General features: G+C 45.0%; 1 protein-coding gene across 1 annotated transcript; it reads right to left on the minus strand.

Moving 5' to 3' along the window:
• Positions 1 to 528: 528 nt before the first annotated feature.
• Positions 529 to 5,694, minus strand: LOC136387079 (uncharacterized). Its single transcript, XM_066358136.1, is given in 5 exon segments — positions 529 to 1,242; positions 1,245 to 1,961; positions 1,963 to 4,294; positions 4,296 to 4,993; positions 4,996 to 5,694. Coding segments are annotated over 5 exon segments (5,160 nt in total).
• Positions 5,695 to 22,400: the final 16,706 nt, after the last annotated feature.

The following is a 22,400-nucleotide window of genomic DNA, read 5'->3' on the forward strand; positions in this document are numbered from 1 at the left end:
AGTGTGGTACAGGTGAAATTGGTACATAGTCCTTCACCAACCCAAATTCCCGATCGCCTATGGCCTATTCCCGGTCTTTGACTAGGAATTCCTCTTCCTAGACACCGGGAGTTTTTAGTCCCTGCTTCTTTTTGAGTTACTCGTGCAACCCTGATCCAGTCCCAGGAGGATGTGGGCTTCCAGTGAGTTGTCCCGGTAGTCTCACAACCCCAAGCCTTACAGTAGAAGACTTCCAGTCTTCCGCATCTCCAAGCTGTGTCCCTATCATGACTGTCCCAGGGACAGACATAAAAGTCAGTTGTCCTGAGAGTCGAGCGGAATTCTGGGTGAGAGCACCCAAAGCCTACAGTCCCTATACCACTAGTTGGACATTCACATTTCCTGGACTCACAAGGAGGAGGGTTACCCGGGTCTGTGGTCAGGATATCCCAAGTTTCTAGCCCCATCGCGAGCTGACAAAGGTCTGTATACAAGGACGGCCACCAAGTCCAGGGGGGATGATCATTGGAAGTCACTTCCCATACTATATCACTGGTCCCCGATATCACCTGCCATGTCTGCCGGGTTGGTTGGTGGGGATTTGTTGCGGTGGCGGACACGCAGCTTGAGGGGATTATCTGTTTTCTCCACTGTCCACTGGTCATCAGGAGCTGGAGCAGGCTTGAAGTATGAAATATGGATCCAAGCAGCGATGCCATCGACCTTTACAGCAGTGCGTGTGATGAGGAGGACTTGGTAGGGTCCTTTCCAGCGGGGTTCGAAGGTCCGGTGTTGGTGTCTCTGGATGTAAACAAAGTCCCCGACTTGGTAGTGATGTGGGGTCCTGTCTCCTGCCAGCTGGTAAAGGTCAGACAACTGCTTCCATAGGCAATGTTGTACTCTGGTCAGGGCCTGTAACCTAATGGACAAAGGGGTATTTGGGATATTTAAGTCAGAGGGGGATAAATCCCGAATAGGCGGAGGGGTTCCAAAAAGTATTTCAAAGGGGGTTAGGTTAGTTTTAGTGGAAGGGGTATTCCGAGCCCGGAAAAGAGCATATGGTAGGAGCATTACCCAATCTCTACGGCCAGTCACTATGACTAATTTAGTTAAGGTCTCTTTAATTGTTCTATTCATTCTCTCTACCTGTCCTGAACTTTGGGGTCTATAAGCACAATGTAGTTTCCAATCAATCCCCAATATTTTGGCTACCCCCTGGCTTACCTGGGCCACAAACGCCAGTCCGTTATCAGACCCTATTACCCTATTACCTTTGGAAGGCCAAATCTAGGAAAGATTTCTTCCATAATTTTCTTAATTACTACCGCCACCATCTCATGTTTGGTAGGGAAGGCTTCTACCCATCTTGAAAAGGTGTCTACAAAAACTAAGAGATACCTTAGTCCATACTTGGCAGGTTTTACCTCAGTGAAGTCTATTTCCCAATATTGGCCTGGTCTGGTGCCTCGGAGACGGGTTCCACTGGTTCCTTTTGTTGGGTAGGCATTTACCATTTGGCAGGCCTTACAAGCTTTGACTATTTCCTTTGCTATTTGCCTCTTCTCGGGGGTGGTCAATGTTTTATCATCTTGAAGCAGTTGTACCAGTTTGTCAGTCCCAAGGTAGGTAAGATGGTGGGCCATCTGGAGGAACTTCCGAACATCCTCAGGTTCCTCTAAGTGGGTCAGGGTGGGGGATGGCTCTGCTTCTATAGTGAGGATGTTGGAGGCAGTCCTCATGGCTACCACTCGAGCCTCTTCATTCGCCTTCCTGTTGCCTTTGGCTACTGGGTCTTGCCCTTTCTGGTGCCCAGGGCAATGGACAATGGCTAGCTCCCGTGGGAGCATGATAGCATCTAAGAGGGCTAGGATTTCTTGTTTGTGTTTAATGTCTTTACCTGCTGATGTAAGCAGGCCCCTTTCTTTGTAAATTGCCCCATGCACATGTGCAGTAGCAAATGCGTACCTGCTGTCCATATAGACGGTGGACCCTTTTACCACTAGCTAGTTCCAAGGCCTTTGTTAGAGCTATTAGTTCTGCCTTTTGAGCTGAGGTTCCTGGGACAAGTCTCTCTGACCAGATTACTTTTTCCTTGTCTACCACCGCAGCCCCAGCTCGGTGTTCTCCTTCATACAGAAAACTGCTTCCATCAGTATACCAAATTAAATCAGATTGTGGCAATGGTGTGTCCTGTAAGTCTTTCCGGATCCCAGCTTCCTCGGCTAGGATATCCCTGCACTGATGGTGGACAGTTCCCCCCTCCTCCCTGGGTAGCAGGGTGGCTGGGTTCAAAACAGTTGGAGAGCCAAAAATGATCCTGTCTTTATCTAACAGGAGGCTTTGGTAATGAGTAATGCGGGCATTAGTTAGCCAGCGGTCTGGAGGTTGTCTTATTATGCTTTCCAGGGCATGGGGGGCGACAATAGTCAATTTCTGGCCCAGAGTTAGTTTGTCAGCATCTTTGACTAGGAGGGCCACAGCGGCAATCACCCGTAGGCATCCTGGCCACCCTTTTGTGACTGCATCTAACCTCTTAGAAAGATAGGCTACTGGCCATTTCCAGGGTCCCAGAGACTGAGTCAGTACTCCTTTAGCTATTTCTTCCTTCTCGTCTACATAGAGAGTGAAAGGCTTCTCTATGTTGGGGAGTGCCAAGGCTGGGGCTGACAACAGTGCCCTCTTGATTTGGTCAAAGGCCTTTTGCTGTTCATCTCCCCAGGTATACTCAGTTCCATCCTTTAACAAGGGGTATAGAGGGGCGGCTAGTGCGGCAAAGCCAGGTATCCATAGTCTGCAAAAACCTGCTGTGCCTAGGAATTCCCTGAGGCCCTTCCAATTTTTCGGAGGCGGGATTTGAGTAACAGTCTTTTTCCTGGCCTCAGTTAGCCATCTCTTACTGTCTCGGAGAGAGTAGCCCAGGAAGGTGACTTCGGGTTGGCAGATCTGGGCCTTTTTGGTGGATGCCCGGTATCCCAGTTTGGCCAGTTCGGCAAGCAGTTTCTCAGTTCCCTGTTTGCACTGCTCTCTGGTGGCGGCTGCAAGTAACAGATCATCAACATACTGCAACAGAGTTACCTCAGGGGTGGAGGCTCGGTAGGCACTCAAGTCCTGGTGCAGCGCTTCGTCAAAGATGGTGGGAGAGTTCTTGAAGCCCTGGGGTAGCCGTGTCCAGGTGAGCTGTCCACTGAGTCCATTCTCAGGGTCCGTCCATTCGAAAGCAAACAGGGGTTGGCTGTCCTCATGCAGGCGCAAGCAGAAGAAGGCATCTTTCAGGTCCAGTACTGTATACCACTTCCTGTCAGGACTGAGGGTACTGAGGAGGTTGTAAGGGTTTGGGACCATTGGATGTATGTCCATTACCTGACTGTTAACCTCTCTCAAATCCTGAACTGGTCTATAGTCCCCTGTCCCTGATTTCTTTACTGGTAGCAGGGGGGTGTTCCATTCTGATTGACAAGGCCTCAGGATCCCCTGTCCTAGTAGCCTCTTGAGGTGAGGCCTAATGCCTTCTTGGGCCTCTTTACTCATGTTGTATTGTTTGACCCTTATGGGGGTGGCGGAGGGTTTTAAGTATACTACCACCAGAGGCCTTTGTACTGCTAATCCTGGCCCTGCCGTTTCTGCCCAGGCCTCTGGGAAGCTCTGAAGCCACCTGTCTTCTGTTGAATGGGGTCCGGGGGCAGGGGTCTCATTCAGTTTATACTCATCTTCAGCAGACAAGGTCAGCATGGTCACAATAGGCTGACTGACAAGAGGGTTACTGAATCTTACTTCTGGTCCCTGGGGCTTGAAGTCAACACTTGCCACTAACTTAGTAAGCAAATCCCTCCCCAGCAGTGGGGCAGGGCATTCTGGTATGACCAGAAAGGAGTGCTGTACTTTTCCCCTCCCCAGGTCCATTGTCCTTTTAGTTGTCCATGACCTATGCTGGCATCCATTTGCCCCCTGAACCAAGGATTTTTTGTTTGAGAGGGGGCCCAGCGGGTTCTGCAAGGCGGAGAAAACCACTCCTGTATCCACCTCAAAGTCGATTGGTGTCCCCTCTACATTGAATGTTACCCTGAGTTCGGGGAGGGGGTCCGAACCCTGACGCCCCTAATCTCCTAGGGCAAGGATTTCCCCAGTCTTCTTTTTCTTCTTCTTAGGGCAATCCCTGACCCAGTGTCCTTCTTCTTTACAGTAGGCACACTGGTTAGGTCCTAATTTTGGTTTTTGGTTTGGGCCCGAGGTACTATGCTTTCCTCTTCTATCTTGTTTCCCTACTACGGTAGCCAAAATCTTCGTTAACTCTTTATTCCTTCATTTATCTCTCTGACTCTCTTTCTTCACATTCTTTCTCTAATCTTTGCTCCTTTCCCTCTGCTGTCTCTCTTTTATAGAACACTTTCTCAGCCACTTTGACTAAATCTCTCAGAGCCATGTCCTATAACCCATCCATGCTCTGGAGTTTCCTCCGAATATCAGTTGCTGACTGTCCTATAAAGGCCATAGCTAGTGCCCCTCTCTGTTCTTCAGACTCAGGGTCGAAAGGGGTATACCTCCTATAGGCTTCTATTAGTCTCTCTAGGAATCTGGATGGGGATTCCTCTGGCCCTTGAATTACTTCTCTTACCTTAGCCAAATTAGTGGGGCATCTCGCCGCCGCTCGGAGACCCATCATCAGAGTCTGGCGATAGAGTAAGAGTCGCTGCCTACCTTCAGGTGTATTAGGGTCCCAGTCAGGCCGCCTCAGGGGAAAAGCCTCATCTATAAGGTTGGGGAGTTGAGTAGGATGACCATCAGGTCCAGGAACCAATTTCCTGGCCTCGAGGAGAATTCGTTCTCTTTCTTTGGAGGTGAAGAGGATTCCTAAGAGCTGCTGGCAGTCATCCCACGTGGGCTGATGGGAAAACATAAGAGACTCGAGAAGGTTAGTAAGTTTGACAGGGTCCTCTGAAAAAGGCGGATTATTGTTTTTCCAATTATATAGGTCTGAGGAGGAGAAGGGCCAATACTGAAGCGCCGGCATGTTCCCCCTTGGCTGTCAGGGACAGGGGGTCCGAAAGGCTGAAGGGGCAGGGTGACGGCCACGTCATCTGGGGTTTGTGCTCTCCGGCTCCGGGTACCTTGGGCTGGACCCTCTCCTGATGGTCCCCGTTCGTTCTGATGTGGGGCCCCAAGCTGGGAACCAGCAGCACCAGCAGGGACATCCCTGGGATAGGGAGGCGGGAGTCCCGAATCAAAAAGAATAAGGTCAGTTTGATATTCAGGGAGAACAGAGGAGGGAAGGGGAGGATACAGGGATAAAGTAGGCGCCGTTGGCTCCGAAGGTTTGAGTGGAAGCATAGAGCAGAGGTCTGGATGAGTTGGAGCAGGTCTGGGAGTGCCCGGAGTGGTGGAGAGGGTTGTTGGGAGGGAGGGTGCAGGGGGAGGAAGGAAAGGTTGGATCCAAGGAGGAGGGTCGTCGGCCAGGTCTTCCCAAACCCAAATATAAGGCTGTTGATCCGGACGGCCATGAGGTCCTGGACTGAAGACAACTGCTTTAACCACCTTTATGGTGTCTTTGCGGAAGGTTCCAGTGGTCGGCCAACCTACTCCGAAGGTGGGCCACTCGGAAGTACAGAAAGTTTGCCACTTGCGCTTCTTAACAAGAAGAGACAGATTATGAGCTCGGGCATTAACCTCAGACCAATGAGACAGAGTCAGGGACAGTGGGGTGGAAGCTCCTTGTCCCATTTTAATTTCAAAGAGATAAAAAGACAGAAAGAAGGCAACAAATAAGACACTGACAAAAACAAACAGACAAAGCCGGCTGCACCACGAACGGCAAAATAAAACTAAAATCTAACGGTCCGGACCTACGACCTCGATTGGAAACTGGCAACAAATTTACAGATTCTGTCTGAGACAGCAGATAAACTTCCAAGTGTCCTTGGTTGCCCTCACACTCCAGGGCGTCCCCCAGAGTTGTGGCCTGTGACCCCCTCACACATCTGTCGGTAGCAGCCAGGAGGGACTCACGTCCCGTCCTGAGAGCCACCGCCAGTTTCACTCACCAGACGTCAGGCGTCCCGTGGTCTATGAAGATACTGAATCTCGGTGGGACCTCCAAATGTTGACCGAGGACGCACCGACAGAATTCTAGACTCAGGGTAAAACAAAGGAAAAGTTTATTACACTTGCGAGCGGGCCCAAGGCAAGGAGATGGCCAAGAGCCCTGAGCCACTTCAGCAAGCAAGTTTTATACTTAATTTCAGGGAGGGGAGTTGTAACGGTTCTCAGGGTGATTGATTGCCTCAGATGCTTGCGGCCTTGCCTTTCTGATAAGGCCCTAATCAAACACCGGATGCCTGCGGCTTCTTCAAGGAGCCTGGGCAAACATCTAGGGGCCAGGTGGGCCAGTTATTGTTTTACAAGCCAAGATGAGTTAAGCAAAGATCAGACAGAATTCAGTTACATTTTACTGTTACAAAAGATCAGACAGAATCCACTGTTACAATGTCATAGTGCGGTGTCACAGTGGTTCTGTGCAGTTATTACAAATGTAGGTGTCTTACATGTGTGGGCCATACTGAGAGGTGTGTGACAGAGCTCTCCTGTCTCAGGAGGATGTCCTTGTGTTTGTGGGGCATTTATGATTTCTCATTTCAAAGAGTAGAAGGAAGGGATCCATAAAGAAGTGTCATTTTATTGTCATACTGACTTGTTCAACCTGGTCGTGCCGTCAGCACTTGCTTTTTCCCTGTGCCTACAATTGATGACTTTGGCCATCTTTGGCAACATTGTTTGTCTTAGACAGTTGGCTGTATAATGTGTTAGTTTTGTTTGAGAAGGGAGTATTCTATGAGTGCTCAGTGAGAAAGAGATTTTTAACAAGGAGTGCTGTTTATGTATAAACGGTCCTAAGAAAGGAGTCTCTTGATGCAGAAAATGGTGAGGTCAGTTAGGTTTTCAGTGTGCAGTGTGGAGAAAGGTGCTGTGGCTGTTACTCAGATATCTGTCCTCATTCCTTCCTGTTAGAGTGTTAGCGAGAAAGGAGGCTGAACAGATTTCCCCGTGGGGAAGGTTTGCTGGACAGTGATGTTCACATTTTTACAAAAGCTCCATAAAGCGAGTGAGCCTCTGAGCAGGCTCTTTCAGGCTGAACAGCATTGATGTCTTTGCCGCCCTCCTGTGGAAATGTTGGGAAGAGCAGCATTTGATAGGGTTTGTAGGCTTATCCTCTGGAAAGTATTCTGAAAATTTCAAAGGAAGCTTTTGTCAGTGATGATAGGATGGCTTCCAGCTTAGAGGAGCATTTCTGTCTGTAGATGTGTCTTTCCTATGGCATTTCAGAGTTTGTTTTGTGAACTGCCTTGTGATAGATTCCTTAGTGTTGCTTTGAATCCTATGGATTCCTGTCTTGTGTTCTGTTTTGTTTATAACTAGATCAGCAATAAACATGAGTTTGGAGGGGAGGCTGTTACTCCCATAGTTAAGAAAGGCAGCAGAAAATTTTTTTTTGAAACAGAGCCAGAGGCTGAGAGAGGGACAGATAGGGATAGACACACAGGAAGGGAGAGAGATGAGAAACATCAATTCTTATCCTCAATTGCGGCTCCATCAATGCGGCTCCTTAGTTGTTCATTGCTTTCCCATGTGTGCCTTGACTGGGGTGCTATAGCAGACCGAGTGATACCTTACTCGAGCCAGCGACCTTGGGATCAAGCTGGTGAGTATTGCTCAAACCTGATGAGTCCATGCTCAAGCTGGGAACCTTGGTGTCTTGAACCTCGGTCCTCCACATCCTAGTCTGATGCTCTATCCATTGCGCCACTGCATGGTCAGGCATTTGTTAACAAAGAATTGTTACCTTGCTAGTGTGCTATTCTTTATGTTTGGTGGGTTGTTCCTGAGGTTTCTTGGCGTTGGCCACGAGATGAGGAATGATATGTATTGATGTCATCATGAGTACATAATTATACCTGCTGCTATCAGGTGTGCGAGAGTTCAGTACTTGTTTGAAAATACAGCTGGCTGGTGACAGTGCTCTGTGTTCTTTCCGGGGATGCTTCCTGTCTGGAGGTTTATTATGTGAGCTTATGGGAGGTTTGGATATGGCATATATTTTGTTTTTCTTTCGTTGTTTGGTTTTTGGATAAAATTTCCTGGTGTCTACCATTGTTTCCAGTTATGGGGTTCTAGTATAGTCTATAAGGAATTCACATGGGTGGATATTTTTATGCGTGATTGCTATAGTTTTTTCCATGGGTTTATCATTCGGTGTGTCATGGTAGGATTTATTTTCATCTTTGGAGCTATAAAGAACTATCTGTGGTTGATATTTTTTCTCATTCTTCAAATTCCATCCTTTCTTACTTACCAGGGTGGTCTGGATAGTATGGCTTTCCAGTGGAATGTGTTTCTGCTTAGCTTTAATGGGTTTTGTCTACTGGTTTGAATGTTTTGAAGACATTTTAAATAATTGTTCTGGTTACCATGGTGAAAATGATCTCTTTCAGCTGTTATAGATGTTGGTGAATTCTGGATTCACAGACCCTTGAATGAATGGAGAGTTTTGAAAAATAGCCTGGCTTTGTGTATTTTCCTGTAGGAATATGTTATAGTGACATTTTTTTTTTTTTTTTTGCTGGGAGTTCAAGGCATGGTGTACATGTTGCTTTTTCTCCGGTTCCCATAGCTTACTGGTTTTGAGGTACATTTCTGTTTCCATTGTTAATGGAAAAGAAAAATATAGTTTTGCTTAATATATTAAAAATAACTGTGGATAGTAATTGAAGCCAAGAAGGTTGGGGAAGTAAGGTAGATCCAGGATGCTGTAAATGTGATGTTTTAGCCCTGACAGCTCATGCTGGGTAGTTCTGTCTGAGGGAAGATCTTTCTCTCAGCAAAAGGAATGGCTTTTACTGAAGCCTGTCTGCTGTGCTTCCCATCTGCTATCATGTATTTCAAGAGTCACCTGTGGAGTGTGAGGAAGTAAGACATACCAGCCCTCATTGTCATTGTTATGTGAATCATTTATAGCTAACTGTCTTTTTTCTGCCTAGGTAAAGAAGTTTTAGCGAAGATAACATCCGTGTTTCCAGTCCTTCGCCCAGTGTGAGACATTGAGCACAAGGGCTCAGGGTCTGGGGCCTGGTGTCCGGCATCGGGCATCTCAAGCCCAGCTCTGGCCGCAGTTTGAGGGAGGGCCCCTGGGCTGCCATGTACTCTATTGGAATACGTCCAGGGTCCGTCCAGGGTCCTGCCTCAGACAGCAGTTCGTGCCCCGGGTGTGGCGTCTGCCTTCCGGCACCAGGCCTCTGCGCTCTTTTCGGTTTGTGTTAGGGGGTGGATAGCATCGAGGAGTGTCTTCTAGGGTGGTGATCAAAGGGTAAGTCTAGGGCATGTGGCTTCTGGGTTAGGCCTACGGAGTTAGGTGCTACTGGAGAGGTATTAGGCTTGCAGGCAGATGGGAGAGTTTCCCCTGGAGGGGGTGGGGTGAGGGTGAGTGGGCCGGGACTGAGGTAGGAAGGCCAGGCAGGGTGTTTCGATCCCCCCCTCCTCCTGAGTTCCCTCTAAATGACAACATCCCCAGATAGCTGCCTTTGGAATACAGAAAGGACAGAGTTAGTAAAGACTGGGACTAGATATTGATCCAATAACCGAGCCCCAAGGTGAGGAGTTTCCTCTGTCTGGACTGCTGCATTTGCATACGGAGAGCCGCTCCTGGAAAGGAAGGCGTTCCTGGCTTGGACATCTGAAGAGGTTGGATGCCAGTCTGGCTACAAAGAGATCAGGCGGATGGAGCTGCGGAGTCTTCTGCTGTGGTCAACGCAACACTGTGGAGTCTCGTTCCCTTTCCATGGTGAGTGTCTTTGTCATGGGATTGTCTGGAAAAGTAACACTGCTGTACGGGGGTGGGTCCGACTTGTGCCGGTAAAATGATGTGATTTCCTAGACAGTGCATCCAGACAGGAAAGACTTGGGGTGTTATGAAGCTAATGCTCCCCCATGTAACTCTACCGGCAGGTTTCCCTCCTGCCCCCGTGTTTGGAATGGAAGGAGCGTTCCTGAGTTTTCGGGAAGGCGGTGTCTTCTGGGAATGTTAGCTGCTCTTGCAAGTGTTTTTAGTGAGAGGGGTACGGTCTCCCGGACGTGTGTGGGTGAGACACTTTCATCTTCATTCTTTTTGTGTTGTCTCTGTGTGGACTCGGCTCGCAGTCTGTGCTGTTATTTCGATGTGCATTCAGTTACTGCTCATTGTGGAGAATTCCCATGTTACTATATTCCCGATGCCCATATTCCGTGTATTGGGAACTAACATGATGTTTAGGATTGTTATCCTTTGAAGTGCGTGCTGGCCGTTTTATTTTCCAGGTGAGTAGATGTCCTTGAAAATCACTTCGAAGTGCGGCTCCGTGCTGCCCTCCAGTGGACAAGTGTGGGAATCACATGGAAGCCTGTGTCCTGAGAGGGATGCATTGCCTTTCATGTATTTATTCAGTTGTATTGGTTTTCAGTGTCGTCTTAAAGTTTTTTTGTATCGTTGATGACGGCTGTGTAGTGGCTGTGTGTGGGATGCTCCAGAGTGGAGGTCAGAAGAAAGAAGAGTCCTCTGGCGTGAGTTGAGAATGCAGGAAGTAGGGATACTGGAGGTAAACGGTTGTGACAAACCGGATCCCAAGAGGTAAGATGTCGCTGTTGCGTGAGGGGTTTGGTCTTTCACAGTCCAATGTTCACTGTGCTCTCTGTTACTATCCGCAGATTTCATGGAGTTCTGTGGGCATTGAACAGGGTTTAGGATGTTGTGAGTTTGCTTCTTAATGTCATTCTGTCCACTTACTAGGGCGCCTTCTTCCAGAGTTTGAGTGATGGGTCCTTTATGTTGATGTTCTGTGTTAGCCTTTCTTTAAGTGTTGCGATGCGTTTCAGCAGGGGTTCCTTAGAGGAGCCTTTGGGAAGCCCTTTTCATACAGTCTTCTTTTTTTCATCTGCTTTCCGGATTCCTCGATTCACTAAAGTGGTGAGAAAGAGTGAAACCCGTCTTCCTGAATGGTTCTGGACACTTGATTCACAGCTCGATTTAGCTTCACCACTACTGTGCTCTGGATTTGAATCGCTGCCAGCTTCCTGTGGACATCTTTAATTACTACATGTTATTGTCATTCAGCAGTTTCCCTTGGTAGGCTGGCTACTGCACTGTGAGCATGCAGAAGGCAGTGTTCCTGGGAACCTTCCTTAGAGTGCATCGTTACATTCCACTTACATTTTCTGGATCGCATTGTGTAAAACTGGAAAATATAGTTTCTGGTATTTTAATCCATGCAGGACCCTTGCAACAGTCTTCCTAGTCTTGCGTGGACTGAGAACGGTTTCCAAGTGAGAAAGTCCAATCAAAATGTGAGCCTGGGTTCTGCTGTTAGAAAGAACAAGGTACTGATAAAAAGCATTGCTTGCTGTCTCATTGCAGAGACCAGAGGACTTGCCTTTATGATATGGACACCTGTGACAGTGCTGCCTCCTTGCCCTTCTGTACGTGTGAGATCATTTTATAGCACAGATAAGACAAGCTTTATTTACTTTCCCTAGACGTTCCTGTGCAGTGTTGTAGGGTCAGTTGGAATCGGGAAGCTGTGCATGTCACACCTCTAAGCTGTGTCTTCACCTTGGCTTTACAAAGTGATTCCAAAGGTAGGGCAGGTCATCAGTTTCTGCCTTTGTTCCTTTGCTTTGTATTCAGCCTTAAAATAAGAGTGCATGTACTATTTCATTGTGGTTCAACTCCCACATTAGCAATCTGGTGGTCTTAAATGCTTCGATTTCCAACGTTTGGGGAATGCTGTCTTGGCTGCAGAGGTGGGTTATTTCTGTAGGGTTTTTGCTTTACAGTTATTTATGTTCTTAGAATATGTGTGTCTGGTGCCTGTAAATGTCTTGGTGTGGTTTCCTGTCCTGGGTGTTTGTGTAAGCTGCAGATTTGGATGTTACTGTTTGCTGTGAGGCAGGAAGGTATGATGTCTCAGTCTGCCATCTCTTTTCTGTTTTTCTGGGTTCCTGATCTGGATTTGTCTGGGAATCATCTTTGAATGAGAGGTACTTCAAGTTCAACTTTTGCTGTGTTTGCAAGCGGGTATCAAGGGATGAGGGCATGTGCCTGTGTTCCACACGTCAGTTATGCTCTCTTTGTGCGGCTAAGCATTCTTCGTCCATTGAGATGCCTCAAAAGAAGATGGCAGCATCCTCCCCTATATTTGGGTGGTATTTTTTCTGTCAGCATAATCAACACTGCCGTGGAGTTTGTTTTCCCGAAACGATGCCAGAGATGAGGTCCCTTACTGGGGCATGAAGAACTTCTTTAACTGCCCTCGTGTGGCCATTCTGGGAATAGCAGCAGTGAAGGGAAAAGTTTCTAATTTTTGATAACCTTTCTCAAAGGACCTTTTAAGACAGTGGTCTTCAAACTTTTTACACAGGGGGCCAGTTCACTGTCCCTCTGACCATTGGAGGGCTGGGATATAAAAAATACTATGAACAAATCCCTATGCACACTGCACATATCTTATTTTAAAGTAAAAAAAACAAACAAAAAACATAAGGTGGAGTGACGTCACGGAAATGGTGCCGTGAGCAGCGCGTATGACAGATCTCCCCAAAATCTCAACAAATTTATCAACTAGAAACAGAAAAATTTATCCTCGGAGCATTCCGGAGTTCTACACACACTGAAGGCGAAATGGCTGTTATTACTTGAATCTGAGAGACGGGATAGAGCTGAGGGTGTGGAGGAAGCTAACTACCACACGGACGTTCATTCAAGCTGAGGAAGGAGTATGCCTGTGGTGAGTCAACCACACGTGAAACTGCTCACCCACACTCGGGGAGGAACAGCCTGAGCGCTGCGAGCAGCTGCCCGCGTGTGCCGTGAGAAACCGCGCGTGTGCCCCGTGCCGCGGTCTGGTGGCAAAGCGAGTTCCCCTGCGCCGCAAGCATCCCCAGCAGCTTGCCCACTGCAAGCCAGTGTCCCCAACCACCGGCGTGCCCAGAGCACCCCATTCGCTGGCGTGCCCTGAACGTCCCACTCGCCCACACGCCCAGAGCACCCCACTCGCCTGCACACCCAGAGTGCCCCATTCTCCCGCACACCCAGTGCACCCCAGCTACCAGCGGCAAGGCAAGCGAGAAGGGTGCCAAAGCTATCTTCCCTATGCAGGAGCTTTTCTCCGTGGGCGGGGCACCTCACCTAGCCATTCAAGCTAACAATCAATCGTTGGGGGAGGGGCGCACAGGCAGCTTGAAATACTTCTGGTGCACAGATGCGGATCCAATCACTGAAATTAGCTTAACCTACCAAATCTGCACACCCACGGGGCTCTAATTGATAAGATCTCTCTAAGTTCAGCGATCCAAGACAAGAGGCGTGATATTTTTTAGTGCCTCTCGCTAAAGGGGCGGGGGCAACTTCTGATTGACAGAGCCTCCATATTCAGGGATATATGCTAACAAGAGGAACTTGGCAGATGTTAAGATCTATACAGCAAGCAACGACTAGTGCCTCTCCTTCCCAGCCAAAACAGGCTACAAAGTGTGGAAAGCCTGGGTTGAGTGGTCCAACTGAATGCTAGGAGCTGAACAGGCCTAGAGTCTCAGCAGAAACTCTACAAGCTAGAAGAGAGTGGACCCCAATATTTAAAGACCTGAAAGAGAGGTACTTTCAGCCAAGAATACTATACCTATCAAAGCTATCCTTCAAGTACGAAGGAGATATAAAAACATTCACAAATACAGAAAAGATGAGGGAATTTATCATCAGAAAGCCCCCAGTTCAGGAAATACTAAAGGGGGTTTTCCAACCAGATTCAAAGAACAAAACAAAACCAAACCACAAGTAACAGCTCCACCAAGAACACAATAAAACCAAATTTATACTATGACAACAAAAGAAAAAAAGGGGGGGAGAGGATGGAGATTAACAGTAGCAAAGGATGATGAAGCGCAGAAATACTCATAAGATAGGGTACTACAATGAATATGGTAGGTACCCTTTTCATTACTTAATGGTAACCACCCTTGAAAAACCACCACAAAAACACTTGACTTAAAAAAGGTAGCAACAGAGGAAAGAAGTATGGAATACAAACAAACAAAAACAAATGATAGAAAAACAAAAGAGAAGAATCAAACAAGATACAAAACTCACAGAAAGCAATTTATAAAATGGCAATAGGGAACCCACAAGTGTCAATAATTACACTAAATGTAAATGGCTTAAACTTACCAATAAAAAGACACAGAGTAGCAGAATGGATTAAAAAAGAAAATCCAACTGTATGCTGCCTACAAGAAACACATCTAAGCAACAAGGATAAAAACAAATTCAAAGTGAAAGGCTGGAAAACAATACTCCAAGCAAACAACACCCCCCAAAAAAGCAGGTGTAGCAATACTCATATCTAATAATGCTGACTACAAGACAGAAAAAGTACTCAGAGACAAAAATGGTCATTTTATGATCTCCCATCCAGGTACTAACCAGGCCTGACCCTGCTTAGCTTCCGAGATCAGACGAGATCGGGTGTGTTCAGGGTAGTATGGCCGTAGACTAAAAAAATGTTCATTTTATAATGATTAAGGGGACACTGAATCAAGAAGACATAACAGGCCCTGGCCGGTTGGCTCAGCGGTAGAGCGTTGGCCTGGCGTGCGGGGGACTCGGGTTTGATTCCCAGCCAGGGCACATAAGAGAGGTGCCCAATTGCTTCTCCACCCCTCCCCCTCCTTCCTCTCTGCCTCTCTCTTCCCCTCCCGCAGCTGGGGCTCCGTTGGAGCGGGGATGGCCCGGGCACTGGGGATGGCTTCTTGGCCTCTGCCCCAAGCGATGGAGTGGTTCTAGTTGCAGCAGAGCGACGCCCCGGAGGGGCAGAGCATCGCCCCCTGGTGGGCAGAGCGTCGCCCCAGGTGGGCGTGCCGGGTGGATCCCGGTCAGGCGCATGCGGGAGTCTGTCTGACTGTCTCTCCCCGTTTCCAGCTTCAGAAAAATACAAAAAAAAAAAAAAAAGAAGACATAATAATCCTTAATATTTATGCACCAAACCAAGGAGCACCAAAATATATAAGACAGCAAATTATTGACCTAAAAACAAAACGGACAAAAATACAATCATATTTGGAGACCTCAATACACTGCTGACGGCTCTAGATCGGTCATCCAAACAGAGAATCAATAAAGATATATTGCCCTTAAACAAAATACTAGAACACCTGGATATGATAGACATCTACAGGACACTTCATCCCAAAGCGACAGAGTATACACTTTTCTCTAGTTTACATGGAACATTCTCAAGAATTGACCATATGTTGGGCCACAAAGAAAATATCAGCAAATTTAGAAAAATTGAAATTGTTCCAAGCATATTCTCTGATCATAAAGCCTTGAAACTAGAATTTAACTGCAAAAAAGAGGAAAAAAATCCCACAAAAATGTGCAAACTAAACAACATACTTCTAAAAAATGAATGGGTCAAAGAAGAAATAAGCGCAGAGATCAAAAGATATATACAGACAAGTGAAAATGACAATACAACATATCAGAATCTCTGGGATGCAGCAAAAGCAGTAATAAGAGGGAAGTTCATATCACTTCAGGCCTATATGAACAAACAAGAGAGAGCCCAAGTGAACCACTTAACTTCACACCTTAAGGAACTAGAAAAAGAAGAACAAAGACAACCCAAAACCAGCCGAAGAAAGGAGATAATAAAAATCAGAGCAGAAATAAATGAAATAGAGAACAGAAAAACTATAGAAAAAATCAATAAAACAAGGAGCTGGTTCTTTGAAAAGATCAACAAAATTGACAAACCCTTAGCAAGACTCACCAAGGAAAAAAGGCACAGGACTCAAATAAATAAAATCCAAAATGAAAGAAGAGAAATCACCACAGACATCATAGATATACAAAGAATTATTGTAGAATACTATGAAAAACTATATGCCACCAAATTCAACAATCTAGAAGAAATGGATAAATTCCTAGAACAATACAACCTTTCTAGAATGAGTCATGAAGAAGCAGAAAGCCTAAACAGACCAATCAGCAGGGAGGAAATAGAAAAAACCATTAAACAACTCCCCAAGAATAAAAGTCCAGGCCCAGACGGTTATACTAGTGAATTCTATGAAACATTCAAAGAAGACTTGGTTCCTATTCTCCTCAAAGTCTTCCAAAAAATTGAAGAAGAAGCAATACTTCCAAACACATTTTATGAGGCCAACATAAACCTCATACCGAAACCTGGCAAGGATGGCACAAAGAAAAAAAACTACAGACCAATATCTCTAATGAATACAGATGCTAAAATACTAGACAAAATACTGGCAAATCGAATACAACAACATATTAAAAAAAATACATCATGATCCAGTGGGATTCATCCCAGAATCTCAAGGATGATTCAACATACATAAAACGGTTAATGTAATACACCATATCAACAAAACAAAGAACAAAAACCACATGATCTTATCAATAGATGCAGAAAAGTTTTTTGATAAAATGCAACACAATTTTATGTTTAAGACTCTCAACAAAATGGGTATAGAAGAAAAATATCTCAACATAATAAAGGACATATATTATAAACCATTAGCCAACATCATATTAAATGGCATAAAACTTAGGACTTTCCACCTTAAATCAGGAACAAGACAGGGTTGTCCACTCTCTCCACTCTTATTTAACGTGGTGCTAGAAGTTCTGGCCAGAGCAATCAGACAAGACAAAGAAATAAAAGGCATCCATATTGGAAAAGAAGAAGTAAAGGTATCACTTTTTGCTGATGATATAATCCTATACATCGAAAACCCGAAGGACTCCACAAAAAGATTACTAGAAACAATAAACCAATACAGTATGCTGGTCGCAGGATACAAAATTAACATACAAAAGTCCATAGCCTTTCTATATGCCAACAATGAAATATTAGAAAACAAACTCAAAAAAATAATCCCCTTCACGATTGCAACAAAAAAAAATAAAATACTTAGGAAAAAACATAACAAAGAATGTAAAGGACCTATATAACAAAAACTACAAAGCATTGTTAAGAGAAATAGAAAAAGACACAATGAGATGGAAAAATATTCCTTTTTCTTGGATAGGAAGAATAAATATAATTAAAATGGCCATATTGCCCAAAGCAATATATAAATTTAATGCAATTCCCATCAAAATTCCTATGACATTTTTTAAACAAATAGAACAAAAAATCATCAGATTTATATGGAACTATAAAAAACCCCGAATAGCCAAAGCAATCCTAAGGAAAAAGAATGAAGCTGGGGGCATTACAATACCTGACTTTAAACTATATTATAGGGCCATGATAATCAAAACTGCATGGTATTGGCAGAAAAATAGACACTCAGACCAATGGAACAGAATAGAAAGCCCAGAAATAAGACCACATATATATGGTCAAATAATCTTTGATAAAGGGGCCAACAACACACAATGGAGAAAAGAAAGCCTCTTCAACAAATGGCGTTGGGAAAACTGGAAATCCACATGCAAAAGAATGAAACACGACTACAGCTTGTCCTCGTGTACTAAAATTAATGAAAATTGAACAAAGACCTAAATATAAGACCTGAAACAATAAAGTACATAGAAGAAGACATAGGTACTAAACTCATGGACCTGGGTTTTAAAGAACATTTTATGAACTTGACTCTAATGGAAAGAGAAGTGAAGGCAAAGATAAATGAATGGGACTACATCAGAATAAAAAGTTTTTGCTCAGCAAGAGAAACTGACATCAAAATAAACAGACAGCCAACTAAATGGGAAATGTTATTTTCAAACAACAGCTCAGATAAGGGCCTAATATCCAAAATTTACAAAGAACTCATAAAACTCAACAACAAACAAAGAAACAATCCAATAAAAAAATGGGAAGAGGACATGAACAGACACTTCTCCCAGGAAGAAATACAAATGGCCAACAGATATATGAAAAGATGCTCAGCTTTATTAGTTATTAGAGAAATGCAAATCAAAACTACAATGAAACTCAAAACCACCTCATCCCTGTTAGATTAGCTATTATCAACAAGATGGGTAATAGCAAATGTTGGAGAGGCTGCGTAGAAAAGGGAACTCTCATCCACTGTTGGTGGGACTGTAAAGTAGTACAACCATTATGGAGGAAAGTATGGTGGTTCCTCAAAAAACTGAAAATAGAACTACTTTATGACCCAGCAATCCCTCTACTGGGTATATACCCCAAAACCTCAGAAACATTGATACGTGAAGACACATGTAGCACCATATTCATTGCAGCACTGTTCACAGTGGCCAAGACATGGAAACAACCAAAAAGCCCTTCAATAGAAGACTGGATATAGAAGATGTGGCACATATACACTATGGAATACTACTCAGCCATAAGAAATGATGACATCAGATCATTTACAGCAAAATGGTGGGATCTTGATAACATTATACGGAGTGAAATAAGTAAATCAGAAAAAAACAAGAACTACATGATTCCATACATTGGTGGAACATAAAAATGAGACTAAGAAACATGGACAAGAGTGTGGTGGTTACCAGGGGTGGGGGGAGGGAGGATGTGAGAGGGAAGGAGGGAGAGGTTTAGGGGGAGGGGGAGGGGCACAAAGAAAACTAGAGAGAGGGTGACGGAGGACAATCTGACTCTGGGCAAGTGGTATGCAACATAATTTAATGACAAAATAACCTAGACATGTTTTCTTTGAATATATGTACCCTGATTTATTAATGTCATCCCATTAACATTAATAGAAATTTATTTTAAAAAAAATGGGAAGACATACCATATTTAGAGTAAAGAACAAGTAAATTTCAATCAAGAAACTGACCAGTATTTCAATGGGAATTATGGGCCTGCTTTTGTCTAATGAGATGGTCAATGTGCTCCTCTCACTGACTACCAATGAAAGAGGTACTCCTTCCGGAATTGCGTTGGGGCCCGATAAATGGCCTTAGGGGGCCGCAGTTTGGGTACCTCTGCTTTAAGACACCCCAGTCTTTGCAGGCATCACTGTTTCTCATTGTCTCTGAAACTGTCTGTCCGTTGCAGGTGTCAGTTCCTTCTGTTGTTGGGGTATGCGACCCTTTTCTGGAAAACACAATGCCATCTCCATGACTGTTCTACAGTTGGGTCATTCCCTCCTTCTATGTTATTGCATATGCTCATCTGTGTCATCATGGTGGCTCACTGATCACTAAAATTTCAGGGACATTTTTTCATTGATAAGAGGAATTCCTGACCTATTTCCTGTCTGGTGGATTGTGTGTGTATGTGAATGTCAATATTTCTGGGCAGGAGAAGTTATTTCAAGTTATCTTCTGCTTCATGAGTGATGACATCACTGCGATAGGGAATATTGTGGTTCATCTCCTTAAAGAGGTGTTTCTTAACTGAGAGAATTTCACTGTGGCGACAGTGACAGTTCTGTATTTCCTGTGCTCCACGTGCTTGATGTCTGAGTTTTAAGACAGGGGCCCAAGGTGATAGACATGAGTGGTACTCCTGGTACTGTAAGCAATGTCCATCCAATGGTCTGCTGCAGGGAGATGGCTTTGCCAAGGTCCACTCACTGTTACTGTTGGCATTCTCAGCAGCAGTTCCATGGCTCATTAGTCTCATCTCCCGTGTGTTAGGTTTTTACAAGAAGCTGTGCAGCATTCCTTTGTCAGTCCTGTTTTCCCTGCATGCCGACCATTTCCTCTCTATGACTTCTGAGCTTGTTAACTCAGTCCCTCACATTTCACATTAGGTATAGTGACATGTTGTTTTCGGTAGTTTCATGTGAATGGGTTTCTAATATGTTTTTTTAAGCTGATGAATGTGTGATGTATACCTGGCCAGTCTGATGGGATCATCAAGAAGGCACTGAGGAAAGTAATTGGCCCTCTATTCCTTGCGTGCTCAGAAGAGATTGTTGTGGGAGATGGAGGGCTGTCACCCTCTTTGTTTTGAAGGTGCTGTAGGTGGGAGTTCGTGAAGGGGTTGTACTTACTTAGGGAAACTGATCTCTGCATTCATTTTGTTGGTATTTTTTGTGACTAGGTGTAGGCTGAGAGGGAATGTCAAGGTTCAATGACTTCCATGTTCACAGAGTGTCTCTGAGATGTTACCAATAACTGTTGCTGTAGGTTTCTAACTGGACATAGGCTCAGTGCCTCTCCTATGTCTATTTATTTGCTTAATTTATGTGCTGTTTACAGAACGCTGTGTTTTTGTTTATCAGGAGGACCTGGTTTTGTCCTGGATATGGCAGCTGGGCGGGCTGTCTGTCTGTTTGGCCTGTGGTGCATTGCTGACAGTGGTGTGTTTTTCCTTCTGGGGAATGTGGTGTAGGGTCATTTGTGTTTTCTTAGTATGGGTGTTTGATGTCCTATGTTGCTTATAAATTGCCTTTGAGTCCCGTGTTTCAGGGTGCGGTCCTTGGGTAGCATTGAAGTATGTTTTGATGGATGTGGCCTGGTAAGAAGGGCTTGATATATGTCTCCGTTGTCTTCTCTCTTTACTGTAGGTTTTGTGATCTGTGCCGTGTCTGTGTACCTGTCTGCAGTTGGATGCTGACGACTTGTGCCTGAGTGCGTGTGTGTGGCTTGCTCACATTGGCCCTGGTGTTGGTTGTGTGTCACAGCTTGTTCATCATTTCATAGGACCCAGAGCTGCTGTTACAGGCCCCACTTTATGGTAATGGTGTGATCACTGTGACAGTAGGACATTTGCCATCATGGTGCATTTACCTTTGAAAGAACTTTTCAGTAAAGGCCACCCCAGGGGAATAGAAAGGGGCAGCCGCGCAGTGAGCACATTGGGGATGGCACTACTTTTGCTTTTTTGGTGCTGGGCTTTGACATCATCAAGAGGCCCTTAAGGTTTTTTCCACCAACAGGGACATAAAGTGCTTTTCAGTGATTATGTTTCCAGTACATTTTTGTTGATTAGTCTACTTGCCAAAAATGACAAACTGCTGTTGAAAATTAGTAGCTGTCATTATATAATGGATGGCTGCAGAGGTTGTACATGTCTACATTACTGCTTTTCTGGTTTTCAGGACCTGTAAGTGCTCTGCTTGTTCATTCCATTCCCTTTCTTATTATTCTGCTGTTGGGTTTGTTGGGGATGTGAGACTTTCAGAGTTTTGTTTTCGTGTTTTGTTTTGTTTTTTCTCACCCTAAGTTCAGAAAGGTTTCTATCAGATTGGCTGTTCGGAGTTACAGTCCTGGCTTCATTTGTCATATTTTCTCTCTGTCTCACCATTTGCTTGCTTGTTTGCTGAAATGCTCATTCTGTGTTGCTTGAGGACTTTGTTCATATTTTCCATAGTTCCGCTTCTGCCCAGGGTTTCTGGGGGTGCAGTGCTTGTCCATGTATCCAACCTCTGCCTAACTTGTCTTTGGCATTGAGGTGGGTTCCCTTATCATGAGTATGGGTTTCAGGTCCCATCACTGAGTGTTAAATGCATATGTCAGCCTCTGTTTGCTTTGTTGGATGTGGTTTCTTTGCCCTGGATGAGCAGATAGTGCTTCACTGCATGTGTTCTTTCCACCTTGTTATTGATCTGAGAAGGGAATGATACCGCATTTGGAATAGAGTTCTGTTTCTTTTGTAGGGTTTCAGCTGCTGTTGTATTGATTCTGTTGGTGCTGAGTGCATTGATTCCATGTGTCTGTTTCTCCCAGCACTCCCTGAGTGTGGAAGTCAAGGTGTTTCATCACTGTTCATTGCTGGGTGCTGCAAAGCCCTTCTTTCCTGGTTCCAAGTGAGTTTTCTGGGTGAAATATGTGAAAAGCTCTTGGTTTTTCTGCTAACAATTGCATTACTATGGGACTTTCTCTCATTTCACTATTTTCAAGTACCAAGGAGTTTGTCAGGTGTTTGATCAGTACTTTGTTGGACTGTAACCATAGTGTGCATTGCAGTGTGCTGCCATAGACTGTTTTGATAAGCTGTGTAGTGATTTTGTTGGCTGAAAGCACATTTTTCATAAATGCTAGCTGTTGTCTTGATGCAAATATAGTATGACTATCTATGGCACCTGTACTCTTTCTCAGCTTAGGAGGTGTTACTGGAATGTGACGATGAAGTTCATGGGTCATGGGAGCGCAGGAAGTACTTTTCTCAGGGGAGGATATGTACCTTCACTCCTGCAGTTGTGGGATATGTGTTTTATTTCCCATTCCTCATGTCTAAACCTCTCAATGCATGTATGAATTACCCATGACCCTCCTGGTCCCGTTAGCATGAGATGTAGTCTGAAGCATCTGTCCTCTCGCCTGTTACTCTGGTTTTCTCATTATGGCGGCCCTGGGTTAGCAGGAAAGGGAGCACTGTTTTTATTGGGGGACAGTGTCCACACTCCATAAAGAGTCAGAGATATACCTCCGTACTCTTGGGGGC

Source organism: Saccopteryx leptura, unplaced genomic scaffold (genome assembly GCF_036850995.1).
Source record: "Saccopteryx leptura isolate mSacLep1 unplaced genomic scaffold, mSacLep1_pri_phased_curated manual_scaffold_64, whole genome shotgun sequence".
NCBI classification, from domain to species: domain Eukaryota; kingdom Metazoa; phylum Chordata; class Mammalia; order Chiroptera; family Emballonuridae; genus Saccopteryx; species Saccopteryx leptura.